The sequence below is a fragment of the Petaurus breviceps genome, unplaced genomic scaffold (genome assembly GCF_028583685.1).
Source record: "Petaurus breviceps papuanus isolate PSGF00001 unplaced genomic scaffold, PetGlider_PUasm1.0 99, whole genome shotgun sequence".
In the NCBI taxonomy this organism is placed as follows: domain Eukaryota; kingdom Metazoa; phylum Chordata; class Mammalia; order Diprotodontia; family Petauridae; genus Petaurus; species Petaurus breviceps.
The window spans coordinates 25,712,063-25,727,165 of record NW_027187465.1 but is presented as its reverse complement, the minus strand read 5'-3'; the positions used below and the strand labels follow the sequence as shown (position 1 = coordinate 25,727,165).

General features: G+C 44.5%; 1 protein-coding gene and 1 long non-coding RNA gene across 3 annotated transcripts in view; both read left to right on the top strand.

Moving 5' to 3' along the window:
- The first annotated feature begins 1,202 nt into the window (after positions 1-1,202).
- LOC138156307 (uncharacterized) lies at positions 1,203-5,664 on the top strand. The gene is made up of 2 exons (XR_011167121.1): positions 1,203-1,446; positions 5,530-5,664. It is a non-coding gene; the product is annotated as an uncharacterized lncRNA (long non-coding RNA).
- Positions 5,665-10,253: 4,589 nt separating this feature from the next.
- RILPL2 (Rab interacting lysosomal protein like 2) overlaps positions 10,254-15,103 on the top strand; it is a 14,684-nt gene continuing 9,834 nt past the window's right edge. The window contains exon 1 of one of the 2 annotated variants that reach the window (XM_069081862.1): positions 10,254-10,779. In XM_069081862.1, coding sequence (XP_068937963.1) covers positions 10,417-10,779 — 363 coding nt within the window. In that variant the 5' untranslated portion in view covers positions 10,254-10,416. The remainder of the gene's footprint in view (positions 10,780-15,103) is intronic. The other variant, XM_069081861.1, reaches the window with a different exon arrangement.

Here is a 15,103-nt window from a genome sequence, read left to right as displayed (position 1 = left end):
AAAGAAAGAAAGAAAGAAAGAAAGAAAGAAAGAAAGAAAGAAAGAAAAGAAAGAAAGAAAAATCACTTTGAAAGCTGAGAGGAGGATGGTTTGGGGTGGGAAGAGATTTGAGGCAAGCAGACCGAGGGAAACATTTAAATTTTAATAACAAACAGGTTAAATTTTTGCGGGATGGAAGGAAAGCTTTTCTCCACCCTTTACACAGGATTGGCTGTTGCATTAGTTCAGGACAGAGGTAGTGATGGCTGCTGTGTGAAAGGAGAGGAGAGGATGCATAGGAGGTATCTGAAGGTAGGAAAGCTAAGATTTGCCAACAGATTAAATCTATGGGATGAGTGAGAGTGAGGCCTGAGGGAAGATGCTGAGTGAGCTTATGTGCCTGGCTGAGAGGGAGGATGGTGGAGTCCTCAGCAGTAACTAAATTGAGGATAATGGTTAAATTTGAGATGCCTCCAAGACATCCAGCTTAAAATGGCCAATAGGCAGTCAGTGATGAAATACTGGGATGCTGGAGAGAGACTAGACAAGTTGATCTGGGAATCATTTCCATAGAGATAGCAATTGAACCCATAGGAGCTGATGAGATTGCCACAATCTCTCTAAGGGAAAAGAATACACAGGGCAAGTGGGTGTAACCAGTGACAATTCGGCAAAAGAGGAATCAGAAAGATCACAGTGACACAAAAATCCAGAGAAGAGGGTGATGGACAGTGTCAGAGGCTGCAGAGAAGTCAAGGAGGATCAGGACTGAAAAAAGATCATTGGGTTTCACAGTTAGGAAATCATAGCTGACTTCGGAGAGAGTTGTTATTGAGGTCGGACGTCCAAATGCAAGGGTCAATGAACAAGCATTTATTAAGCATCTTCTAATACCGGGCCCTCAGCTAAGATCTGGGGACACAAAAAGGCAAAAATAACGCTGCCCCCAAGGAGCTCTCATTCTAAAAGGGGAGACAACATACAAACAAGATATACACAAAGTAATTGGATGTAATCTCAGAAGGAAGGCATGAGTTTTCGAGGTAATGGGAAAAGGCTTCTTGCCAAAGCCAGGAGATGGAGACAAGGAGGGAGAGAGTTCCCGGGAGGAGGGGCTGCGGTGAAAGTGCCTTCAGGAGGCAGAGTGCCTTATTGGAGGAACAGTCAGGACGGTGTCACTGGATCACAGAGGAAGGAAACTGAAAAGACAGGAATGGGGGTGTGGCTATGGAGGCCTTTAAAGGGCCAAACAGAAGACTTCATATTTGATCCTGGGAGTTGTAGGGAGCCCCTGGAGCTGATGGAGTGTGTAGGAGAGTGATCTGGCCAGGTTTCTGCTTTAGAAGGATCACTTTGGCATCTGAATGAAGGATGAACCAAAGCCAGGAGAGACCTGAGGCAGGCTGATTAACCAGCTGTGGAAATCATCCAGATGTGGAGTGATGAGAGCCTGCCCAGGGAGAGCCGGTGGGTCTGGGAAGGGAAGGAGCTTTATACAGCAGACGTTATAAAGGCAGAATTGACAGGACTTGGCAATAGATTGGAAATGGGGGACAGTGGTATCAGAGAATGGGGAATCCAGGATGACACCCAAGTTGTGAGCTGGAGCATCTCGGAGGATGACGGTGCCCTCAACAGCAATGGGGAGATTAGGAAGAGGGGAGGGCTTGGAGAAAAAGGATAATGAGCTCAGTTTTGGACACAATGAGCTTAAGATGTCAGTAAGAAGTTCGAGATGTGACACTAGAAGTCAGGAAAAAAGATTAAGGCTGGATAAATAGATCTGAGGATCTTCTTCATAGAGATGATCGTTGAATCAATCTGTGGGAACTGATGTGATCCACCAGTCTAAGAGCATAGAGGAAGAAGAGAAGAGGGCTCAGGAGAGAGACACTCATAGTTCAGGCACTAAATATAGACAACCCTCCCTCCCTTAAATCCAATTCACTTGCATGTCACAGCACCACCTCCCTGAAGTTGTGAGAATGAAGGACAAACAATAGCTTTTTAAAGTTTAGCATAAAGGAGTCATTGGCACTTATATATATATAGTGCTTGAAGGTTTGCAAAGTCCCATATGTGTTAGCTCATTCGATCCTGACAGCAGCCTTGGGAGGCAGATTCTGTTGTCACCCCCATTTTACAGACGAGGAAACTGAGGTAAACACAGGTTAAGTAACTTGTCCAAGGTCACACAATTAAAGCATCTGAGACAGGGTTTGAACTCAGATCTTCCTGATTCCAAATACAGTCCTCTTAACCACAGCTGTCTAGATGCCCTAGAAGGGGAAGAGAGATGTAGGACAATAGCCCTCAGGGACAGTCAGATAAAGAGGGGTCTTTTAAAGATGGAAGAGACATTGGTGCATTTGAAGGCAACATCTAGGAATCAACCAGTAGACATCCAAAGAGGAAGTGGAGATGATATTGGGTACAATCTGCTGGAGAAGATGGCAGAGGATGGGACATGAGTGCATATAGAGGGGTCTCCTTGGTAAGGAGAAGGGCCACCTCTTCTTGTGAAACAAAAGCGAAGGTACAAATAAAGATTGGCAGCAGAGAAGGGAGAATCCTAGGGGTGTCCTGAGATATTTGAAGAGGAAAGAGAAGGTTTGAAATAGCAGTTGTGGACAGAGTGAACTGACTGGGGCTGGAGTACATGGATTTGGGCCCAGTAGGCCTTGCTGAATCGAGGACCCAGTTGAGATGAGATAACATGAATTTATAATGTACCCAGTCACTGTAAAAAGAGAAAGAAGAACTATTTAATAAGTCAGGCTCCTTATACTTCTAAAATTAGGACCATACAAGGAGGCTTATGACTCCTTAAAAATCTTGACCCTGAAACTAATTAGGGCTGTGAACTTGGTCAGTCCCCTGAGAGACAATGTAGCACAGAAGTGTTGTGTTGTACTCAAAACCAGCAGGACCTGGCTTCTGATCCCAGGGCAGGCAGCTGGCCTGGCCCCGGTCAGGCTGTGCTCAGGGCCTGCTGGGCAGTTTTCGTGTTCCGATATGGTCACCGATTCACTGGCTCAGTCCTGGCTGAGGCCTGCCTCAGTCACTAAGACTTCCCCTTTTTCTGTGTTACGTGATCAGAAGCATTCAGAGGTTTCTACGCAGAAGTGGTGGGATGTGCGTAATCAAACACTTCTTTATGCCTGACTTAGCAGGGCATTGAAGCTGCTCCAGAACCATGGAACCTGCCATGATGAATGGAGCAATCAGAATTAGTGTATGGTGTCATGGGGAAAAAAAAAAAACAGGGCTTGTTTTTAAATGTCAGCTCCATCACGGTGACCCTTCTGGGGCCTTTCCATTCTCCCTGGAGTTGACCTTCTGCACCTGTGTCTTTATCTCTCCCATTTTCTGTGCAGTGTTAGCTTCTTGAAAGCAGAGGCCTTCTTGCTGTGTGAATCCCTAACTCCTAGCACTGGAATGAGGGATACACAGACCCCTTAGTATATGCCCTTACCTTAGTAAGTGCTCATTCATTCATTCTTTTATTTATACCTGGGGGAGCATGAGGAAATCACATGGTCACTTTTGACCTCTCTTTCCCCATCTGTAAAATAAGGGAGTTAAACTGGGTAATCTCTATGGTGCCCTCCAGACCCAAAAAGGTCAAATGTAAGCAGTGGGCTCTTGTCAATGAATCCATCAGCACTTATCAGGCTCCACCTCTGTGCCAGGTACTTTAAGACCCTGGAGACTCAAAGGCAGAAATGAAGCTGTCCCTCCATTCAACAGGCTACATTCAATTAGGGTAACAATACCCCACCCCCACCCTTTAACAATAATTAGATGCTTCAAGCTTAGTGAAGCAACCTAACGGCCCCAGAGTTCCCTCCCCTTTGGTTTTAGGGAGCTCTTTTTAGATGGAAAAGTCAATCTAATTTAGCTTTATTCTAGATGAAAAGTTAAGAGTGATTGGTGCATTTAAAAAAAAAGTAAACTGCGAAATGGAAATTCATGGTTTTATATTGAGTCCTCTTTTAATGTGCTGTGCACATGGAATTTTTTTTGTCTTTATTTCAGTTCAAAATGAATAAAATAAATTTTAAAAAATGATTGACAGTCAGTTGCTGTGAGTCTCCCCCCTTGAATAAGGTAATTTTGTGTGGGAAGACATGTAGAGGTATAGGAAATAAAGGCTTCATACAGAAGGAGATGCTTGAGGTGAGGTCTGAAGGAACCTAGGGATTCTAAGAAGCTTGAGGCCAAGAGGAAAGGCATTGCAGGCAAGGGGAACAGCCTGGGCAAAGGCATGGTAGTTGGTAGAGAGTCAAGGGATTGTTGTGTGACTGATTTTTCATTAGGCTGCAAAGGTGAGTTGGAGCCAGCCTATGAAAGGATCATAGGATCATAGCTTTAGATCAAGAAGTGACCTCGGACACTGAATCCAACCCCACCCCCATCCCCCCACCACTCCAGAAACTAAGACCCTGAGAGGTTAAGTGATTTGCCTTGTGTCCCAGGCAACATTTGAACCATTGAACTCCTGACCTATCCACGGTACCACATTGCTTGGATTTTAAATACTAAACCTTGGAGGTTATATGTGATCTTATAGGGAACAGGAAGCCACTGGAGTTTATTAGACATGTCTGTGCCTTATGAAAATTAACTTTTCAGTTGGATAGGGTGTTACAGAGGGGAGAAACCTGAGGCTGGGAGGCTAGTTAGAAGTTTTTGCAGTAGACCAGCCTAGAAGTAATGAGGGCTGGAACCAGGCACTGGCTGGGTCAATGGAGAGCAAATGTGGAGACAGACTGGGCAAAATCTGTCAACTGATTGGATATGTGGGTTGAGGAAGAGCCAGAGATCAGGGATAACAGTAACATTTCAACCCCAGGTGTCTTCAATAGAATTAGGGAACTTGAAAGAAGGGTGGGTTTAGGGATGGGAGGACAAAGCAGCATAGTGGATAGAGTTTTGGACTTGGAGTCAGGAAGACATGAGTTCAAATCCTGCCTTAGACAATGACTAGTTTTGTGACCTTGACTAAATCACTTGACATTCCCCAGCCTCAGTTTCCTTATCAATAAAAATGGGGATAATAATAGGATCAATGCCAAGGCTGTTTTGAGGATCAAATGAGATGTTTGTAAAGGGCTTGGCAATTCTTAAATTTGTTGTTATTTTGGACATGTTGGACTTGAGATGCCACTAGGCAAGTGGTGATGTGAGATGGGAGAATTATCTTTATGGAGCTGCCATCGAAACCTATGAGTAAGAGCTGATAAGATCAGCAAAAAAGAGAGCATAGGGAAAGAGAAACTTGGAGTAACCCAAAGTTAGGGGGCCTAACATGGATAATGGTCGAGGGAGACCTAGGTTGTCACAGGGGAAAGAGAGAGGGAGAGAGGGAGAGAAAGGGAAAGAGGGGGAGAGGGAGAGAGAGAGAGAGAGAGAGAGAGAGAGAGAGAGAGTTCATAAAAAACCCAGAGAAGAGAATATGGAGAAGCAGATCAAAAAGGATAAAGGATTGAGGGGATTAAGAAAAGGTCAGCCAGATCTGGTCATTAAGAGTCATTTCTTACTTTGCAGAGAAGAGTTTTGGCTGAATGATGAGATCTGAAAACCCCTGGAGTCTAATCAATCAAGACCAGAGGTGCTGTCAAAGTATGTGAAACATACTACCCTTCATACTCAAAGGGAAGTAATAAAATGTAAAGAGGTTGATGAATGAGTCCTTATTCTATTTGTCACTCAACTAAAGTTTTGTTAGTCTTAATGATAAAAAAAAATCAGCCTCTCCTGTCAATCTGTCTCCTAAACACCTCCAGCCTCCTTAATTTTAGGGGATTCAGATTCTGATTTCATTTGAATATAACTTGACTGACGGGCAAAACACAAATAAATTTTTCCAAAGTCATTCCTCTGAATTTTACTCATATACAGAGTCCCAAACCTACAAAACACAAGCTCCTTTTATTTTTATCTTGGTGTCCCTAGCACCTAACACAGTAGGTGCTTAATAAATGCTTACGAAATTGAATGGAGCTAGACTCATAGAAGAAGGATTAGAAAATGCCTGTTGCAAATTTGCTTTTTTGGAATCGGGCAAGCTAGTGCTTGCTATGAATATCAGCTTCTTCCTCCACCAGAAAATAATAGAACTGGACGGGATGGTCCATAATGTGTTTTAAGCCCTGGTGTTCTGTGGTATGACTGATTTAGAGCTGGAAAATGAAGCACACAGGGGTTAGGTGACTTGCCCAGGGTCACACAGTTAGTATGTTTCTGTGGCAGGATTTGAACTCTATTTTACTGATAAGGAAACTGAGGCACTGAGAGGTAAAGAGACTTGGCCCTGGTTACACCACTTGTACCTATCACAGGCGGAATCCGAACCTAAGTCCTCTCTGGAATTCTATCCCCCGAACCAGGAAGCTTTTCTGCTTAAATAAATGAAGGTCAAAATGATAACGCTTGGTACATTGTATATGAATTCAGCGACCGTTGTCGAGAACTTAGCTTCTTCCTCAATTTCCTCATCTGGGAAACTGGGGTAATAATTGTACCTTCCTCCCAGAGTTGTTGTGAAGTCAAATGAGATGTTTGTAAACATCTATTTATATATCTATATCTATAAATATCGCTATTTAAATGCTTCTTTCTTTCCTTCAAAAAAAAATTTGGGTGGCTAGGTGGCACAGTGAATAGAGTACCGGCCCTGGAATCAGGAGGACCTGAGTTCAAATCCAGCCCAGACACTTAACACTTACTAGCCCTGTGACCTTGGGCAAATCACTTAACCCCAATTGCCCTACCTTTCCCCTCCAAAAAGCCAAAAAAACACAAGAAAAAGAAAGAAAAAAAGAAAAAAGTCCCTGCTCCAAAGGAGTTTCCATTGTTACTGAGAAGGCACCATGTAAATCAGCAGGCACATACAAAATACAGATAGAGAACAGGGAGGTTACCTAAGAAGGGAGGCCTGAACAGTTTGGGTGTAACTCCCAGGCATCTCTCTATCTACTAGCTCCCGGTGCTCATTCTTTCCACACTGAAATGTGCTGTTGTCAGCAGCTTGTGCCTCACATCCACGCCCACTTTGGGGACTTCAGAACAATCTCATTATTCTGTTTTGCTTTAGAGATTTCAAGTTCTCCTGTCTCAGCCAACGGGTCCCGTTGCTGGTCTTAGCCTTGATTTATTTGCAGCCTGGACCTTAGCCAAGAGTGACAAGCTGTTTCCATAGGAAAACATGGTCTACCTTATCCATCAAACAGGGATGGCTGTCAGTGACACCCAGCCCACCCTTTCATCCTCTCAATACTCAGTGGGGCCCATGATTGACACTGACATGCTCCTGAGGGGACAACCTCCGGCTGTAACTATAAATCAGAGAGAATCACACCTGAAGTCAACAGCTGGAAGACTGCCCTCAGAGGCCACTCTGTGGGTCCGACTCACATCTGAACAAGACCCCTGGCCTAAGGCCCTCTCCTGAGAGGGAGAGAAACAGATGGCTCCCAAGAGAGTGCAAACCAGCCCTGGTTCTCAGGAGGGGTTTCCCACATCATGACAATTTGCTTTTTTGTAATTTCTCTCCGTTGTTCCCAGTTCTCTGCCCTCTGGGATCATGGGGCCACAGATTTATGACTTGAAGACAGTTTAGAACCATCTGATTCAACCCCCTCATTTTACTGGTGAGGAAAGTGAAACCTAGAGAGAAGAAGGGACTTACCCACCATTCCATAGACAGGAAGTGGCACACATGAACCCAGGTCTTCTGAAGAGCTCTTTCCACTCTGCCCCAGGGCCAGGCGGAACATCTTCAGCAGCTTCATGCATTTCAAAGGTCTCCACATCTGATCCTCTCAACAACCCTGTGGTAGCTACCCCAGGCATCCTTCATTACCTCCATTTTACAGATAAGGAACCTGAGGCTGCAAGCAGTCTTCAGGTGCCAGCTAAAGGAGCACATAATTGGAGATGCAATAGAAGGATCTGAGAGGCATCTAGGCATCGGGGCGGCTCAAGGGATAGAGCACTGCTCTAGAAGTCAAATCCAGCCTCAGAAACTTACTGGCTGTGGGAAGCCACTAGATCTGTCTGCCTCAGTTTCCTCATGAGTAAAATGGGGATAATAATAGCACCTGCCTTCCAGGGTCGGTATGAGGACCAAATGAGTTAATTTCCAAAGCATTTTGAAAACCTTAAAGTGCTATATAAATGCTCATTATTATGATGATTGATAATTATTATTAGATCCAGACCATGCCCTACAGGACTTAATGCTTTCAGTTCTAGAGCTCTGGAACCCCCCGTGTCCATGTTTCTCTGATTAGTGAATGTGTCCCATGTCCCACTACGTCTAGGATGGCTCTGGCCATGGCCCCCATCAGTCCTTCCACGTGGGACTTGTACTCCTTGCCAGCTGAAAAAGATGTGTCAATTTCCTTTACAGATAGATAGGTAGGTAGATGGAGTATTTGTTAAGAACCTGCTGGGTGCTAGGCTCCTGAATGAATGAACTAATGAATGAATGAATGACAAAAGCATTTATTAAGTACTTACTGTGTGCAAAGCATTAAGTATTGGAGATACAAAAAACAAAAAACCAAACAGTCCTTGCTCTCAAGGAGATCACATTTTAATGGGGGAGATGACCATATGGAAGGTTTCAGTTCCACATCAGATGGAAAGGATCTGTGGTCTTTAGATCACACATGCTGATGGCATTGCCTTCTCTTTAGCATCATTTCCATTGATAAAGCCAAGACAGTTATGATTCTACTCACTAGCCCTGTGTCTTTCCAAACAAAAACACCAAACTCTGACATAATTCCATATTTGTATTATCTATCCATTCGAATGTAAGCTTCTTGAGGACAGGGAGTATTTCCCTCCTGTATTTACATCCCCAGCACTTAGCACATTAATTGGCACACAGTAAGCCTTTAATAATTTTTTTCTTTCATTCATTCTAAAGTTGGAAAAGACCCTAAAGATTATCTGAGCAACTGTCTTGCTTTAAAGATAAGCCTGCCTTGACTGATCACTCTTCAGACATTTCTTGTTTCTTGCCCCCAAAGCATCTTCCCTTTGACATTTCAGAGAATCCCTGTGTCCAGTAATGGATTGGACTCCATGGCCTGTGAGAGCCCTTACAATTCAGAGATTCTGCACAACAGACTCTACCTAGCCAGGCCTATTGTTTATAAAATGAGAGCTTTAGTCTAGACCAGGGATTCTTACCCTGGAGTCCACCAATCTTCAAGGGACCTAATGATATATTTCAGGGGGTCTGTGAATCGAGTGAGGAAAAAATACATCTTTATTTTCTAACTGGAAGTTAGCATTTCCTTCAAATAAAAACAAAACATGATTCTGAGAAGTAGTCCATGGGCTTCACCTGGACCAAGGGGTCCAGGTTGCTTTGCCTTTCTTTGTATGGTCAAGCTTATTACATGGTAAAACCTTACTTAAAGTTTTTTCATTCACTGACTCCAGCTCCTCAGATGCTGAGAGGTCCCTGTAGGACTGACTTCCCTTCAGAGAAGGGAAGCCTAGAATTCCTGGTCAAGGAGGCCTGGAGGGAGGGCTGGTGGCATGATTCAGAACTGGCAAGAATCTTATGGGCCATCTATCCCAGCCCTCCTGTTTGACAGATGAGAAAACAGGTCCAGGGACATCCATTGACTTGTTCAGTTACACAGCTAGTCAAAAACACAGCAAGGCTTTCATTTTCCAAAAACGGCACATTTTTCCACTGCACCTGGTGTCCCTTGGTGACCCTAGCTGATGAAAATAACTTCCTCTCCCCCGCAGAAACCCAGATCTCCACGCATATTTGACAATAATAATTCTGTGACAGATCAGGCCGAGTTTGGGCGGGAAAAAAGTTATGCGTTCTCCTCCACCCCCTCACCATGGGAACCTCGGGGCCGCGTCCCGGTTACTAAGCGAGGAGGAGCTCCTCCCTGTCCCCGCCTAGTCCGTAGCAACCCACCACCGCTTACAGAGTGCTCTGGGACTGGCAGGGGCGCCCTCAGTCTGGGTCTCACTTCCTTTAGGCCTCTAAACACCCGCATCCTCCAGACTTCCTTTCCAGCTGGGGAGACTGGGGTGGGGGTGGGGATGGGGCTGTCTCAGAACCCCTCCTCCTTCTGCCCGGTACCCTTCTCAGGTCTACAACGCTAACCCCAGCCCTGGCTAGCCTCTCCGTCCTAGTCAGTTACTTTAGCTAATTTAACTTTCTCCCCCTCTAGTCCCACCCCTCCGACCTGCCCTGATTGGTCACTCCTCAGACATCCCACTCCCCTCCCCCCCCCGCCCAACTCGTGCATTGTTGCAAAATTCTAAAGCCAGAGAAAGGAAGTTGTGTGTAATTGACTAGAAGGAAGGGGTTGTCACTAGTAAAGTCTGTCTCCCGGAGGCCAAGGTCCATAGGCCTGGAGAAACCGGCGAACCAACATCTAGGCAGCCATGGAAAAAAAGCCTTCTCCAGGGAAAAAGGAAGAAGAAGGAGAGGAGGAGGAAGAGGGAGAGGAGGAGGAGACTGGTCCCGAAGGAGCTCTGGGGAAGAACCCATTCCAGCTAACAGCCGAGGATGTCTATGACATCTCCTATGTGGTGGGAAGGGACCTGATGGCCATCTCCGGGGACTCCAGGGATGTGGCCACCAGGGTGACCCAGCTCCAGTTTAAAATCGTGCGGATCTTGGAGATGCTGGAGGCCCTGGTGAATGATTGCAATGTGACCGTAGAGGAGCTCAGGATGGAGAGGGACAGCCTTCGAAAGGAGGTGGAGGGGCTTAGGAGCGAGGGGCAGCCCCCAAACACGGAAGAGGTATGTACATCCCACTGAATTATCCTGTTTGTTTGTTTCTTTTGGGGAGGCAATCAAGTTCAGTGACTTGCCCAGAGTCACACAGCTAGTAAGTGTCTGAGGTAAAATTTGAACTCAAATCCCCCTGACTCCAGGATTCTATCCACTGTGTCACTTAGTTGCCCTCATCCCATTGGATTCAACATGTAGAGTGTTGGAGGTACAAGTATCACGATGGGCATGGGAACTGGAGACCAGATCAGACAAGGATCTGTTGAAGAAATCAAGCATGCTTAGCCTGGAGACAACTTAGGGATGAGTGAGTGGACAGAGGGCAGTCTATTAGCACCTGCTTTCCAGAAGCAACATTAGTCTGGATGTATCTGCTGTTCATAGCGGATAAGGTACAGCAAGGATCATTCAGGGCTGATGCCTGGATGGATGGATGGACGGATGGATGGATGGATGGATGGACGGACGGACAGACAGATGGGATGGGATGAGAAGCTTAGTTGTCCTCAAGTATATGATGGGAAGAGGACTTATTCTGCGTGGCCCCAGAGGGCAGAACTAGCAGTTTTTGAGGGGAGGGAGATTTTGATTCAATATGAGGTAGAATTTCTTTAGAGATATCTAGAAGGGTGGTGTATCTCCTGATGTTTTCAGACAGACCGTGGACAGCCACTTTGTACCTGTGTGATCTTGGGCAGTTCATTTCCCTTCTCCAGGACCTCAGTGCCTGCATCTGTAAAATGAAGGCGTTGGGTTACCTGGTTAGCCATCATGTGCGCCTTCTGAGTCTTCTCTTCTCGAGGCCAACCTCCCTCTCCCTCCCCCCATTCCTTTCTCCCCTCTTCACTCAGCAGGGAGGATCTCCAGGCCCCTGACCACATTCAGTAGCCCCTCCCCTTCCTAAAATACGGTGTCCAGAACTGAGCCCAACATCCCGTAGGTGTTCTGATTGTATGTGTGATTGTGATTCTCTTCCAGACCCTAGCCACATTCTGTCAAGAAATACCAAGGACCTTGAAGGGTGTGCACATCGAAGCAGACTTCTAACTGGTCATTTTTGTGTCCAGGGCAGGGAGGCCCAGGCTTCCCTCCAGCACCGCTAGGAAGGGAAGGAGCACTTGAGCATTGTTGGTTATTCTTTTATTACAATTTTTTATTAAGGCAAGGACTGTCTGGCTTTTGCTTCTGTATGCTTAATACCACCAGTGCCTGGCATATAGTAAACATTTAATAGATGTTTTTCCATTCATCTATTCATTGCTATAATTAGCAATTAGGTTTCTAAGCTCAGTTGTTTTCATGAACTGAAGGACCTGCTATTAGCAACCTCTTAATTTCAGAGCCCTGAGAGAAAGACCGAATTGTCCTACCCTAGTTAAGTCTCTGTGGGGGAAGTCCTGAGTCAGGGCACATTATCTAGAAAGAAGAGCTGTGTTAGCTATGTAGCCAACACAGTGATAGGGCCTTAAATATCCACTCTACCAGTTTCCTGTGTGGGCCAAGCTGGGCATCCCCATGATACAGGACATTAAATGCATGGTCTATAATGTGCATCCAAGGCTGCCTGTCAGGCATCGGCAGGAAATTAGGGTCAGAGAATAGCTCTGTTTATCTGAGCTTTCCAGACAGCTCATCAAAGAGGCCCTTGGTCATCTTTGCCCAAAAGACTCTTCAGGTGAAGCCTCTAGAGCCTGCATGGGCAGGCTTGTAACTCCTGAATGTACCTGAGCTAGACAGGTTAGCCCAATGCCAGGCTACTGGGTAGATCCCAGAGTTCGGAGCTTGGCTCTTCATTCCCCTGCCTCTCAAAGCTGAAAGACTTTAGACTTCTTTTCCAGACCCATGGGAAATGGCTCTTAGGTTTAGGGAAATGGGTGTTGGGCCCTGCACTATATCAGTATTTAGGGTCATAGACCCTCTTAGCTTGGGAAGATTTGTAAAACATACTGCTAATTATACTTTTTACTTGGCACCTTGTTAAGGTGCTCACTTGGAGAGAGTACAAATCCCTCAGAGTTGGAAGGGACCTCAACAACCGCTCATACTTGACCCAGAATCCTCATTCAAACACCTGACCAATGGTCATCTGCTCGAAGTCCCTTAAGGAGGGGGGACACACTACCTCCCCCCACAGACAGCCCATTGCATTTTAGGGGAGCTCTATTTCTTAGAAAGATTTTTCCTAACATCAAACCTAAATTCACTACAGCCCACAGCTTATAGTTCTTCCTTCTGGAGCCAAACAGAGCAAATCTAATCCATTTTACACGGCACAGATACTTGAAAGCAACTATCCTGTCCCCCAAAGTATCTCCAGGGCTCCCCCATTAGAATGTGAGCTCTTAGGATGCTCTCAGAAAAACCTGGAAAGATTTACATGACTTGATGCAAAGTGAAATGTACTGTGTACAAAGTAACAGCAGTATTATAAGATGATCATCTGTGAATGACTTAGCTATTCTCAGCAATACAGTGATCCAAGACAACTTTAAGTACTTATAATGAAAAATGCTATCCATCCCCAAAGAACTGATGGTATCTGAATACAGATTGAAGTGTACTTTTTTAAACTTTATTTTTATTGAGGTTTTTTTGTCTGTGTTTTCTTTCACAACATGACTATTATGGAAATGTTTTGCATGACTACAGATATATAACCTATTATTGAATTGCTTACCTTCTCAATGTGGGGAGTGAAGAAGGGAGAGAATTTGGAACTCAAAGTTTTAAAAACGAATGTTTAAAATTGTTTTTATATGTAACTAGGGAAAAATAAAATACTAAATTAAAAAAAAAGAATGTGAGCTCTTTGAAAACAGGGACTGTCCAACTTCATATATATATATATATATATATCCCCAGTATTTAGCACATTGCTTTGCATATAGTAAGCACTTAAGAAATTTTTCATTCATTCTAAGTTAAACATGTCCAGTCTTTTCAACTGATCAATTTATAAGGATTTATTAAGTGTCCAGGCACTGTCCTAGGTGTTATGGGTACATCAGTTCTTTCTTTGGAGGTGGATAGCATTTTCCATCATGAGTCCTTTGGAACTGTCTTGACTCATTGAATTGCTGAGAAGAGCTAAGTCATTTATAGTTGACCGTCATACAATCTTGCTGTTACTGTGTACATTGTTCTCCTGGTTCTACTTATTTCATTTTGCATCAGTTCATGTAAGTACTTCCAGGTTTTTCTGAAATCTGCCTGCTCATTCTTTTTTTTTTTTTTTTTTTTTGCCTTTTGGAGGGCAATTGGGGTTAAGTAACTTGACCAAAGTTACACGGCTAGTTTTTTGTGTGGGTGTTAAGTGTCTGAGGCCAGAACTGAACTCAGGTCCTCCTGACTCCGGGCCGACTCTTTACTCACTGTGCCACCTAGCCGCCCCTATGCTCATTCTTTCTTTAAAAAAAAAAAAAGCCATATTTAAATTTATTATTAACATTTTTTTCTTTTAAAATTTTCAGTTCCAAATTATCTCCCTCCCTCCTAGACCTTCCCATACCCATTGAAGAGACAAGCAAAAATGATATCTCATTATTATTATTTTTTTTAAAGCAATTGGGGTTAAGTAACTTGCTCAAGGTTACACGGCCAGTTATTATTTCTGGGTGTGGTGCTGAGTATCTGAACCTGGATTTGATCCAGGTCATCCCGACACTGGAGCCGGTGCTCTTACTCGCTGAGCCACCTGGCCGCCCCTAAGCAATTGGGGTTAAGTAACTTGCTCAAGGTTATACAGCCAGGTGTTTCTGGGTGGGTGCTAAGTGTCTGAGCCCAGGATTTGATCTCCAGGTCTATCTCAAAACTGGAGCCGGTGCTCTTACTCGCTGTGCTACCTGGCCGCCCCAATCTCATTATTTTTTATAGCACAATAGTATTCCATTACATTTATATACCACAATTCGTTCAGCTATTCCCCAGTTGATGGGCATCCCCTCAATTTCCAAATCTTTGCCACCACTAAAAGAGATGCTATAAATAATTTTGTACATGTAGGGTACCAACGCAGATTTTAACTGATCTTCTTCTGGTTTAGACTTGAGTCCTTTGCCATTCTGGTTGCCCTCTTGTAGGTGGGTCTCCAGTATAATTCACTTTTGGAACAATGGGCAGAGTGATGGACCGGGAGTCAGGAAGGCCTGAGTTCAAATCCAGTCTCATACATTTACTAGCTGTGTTACCCTGGCAAGTCACTTAACCCTGTTAGCCTCAGTTTCTTCAGTTGTAAAATAAAGGGTAAAAATAGTAATTACTTCACAGAGTTGTTAAAAGGATCAAATGAGATAATAACTTGCCTGGCATTCAATAGGTGCTTAATAAATGCTTG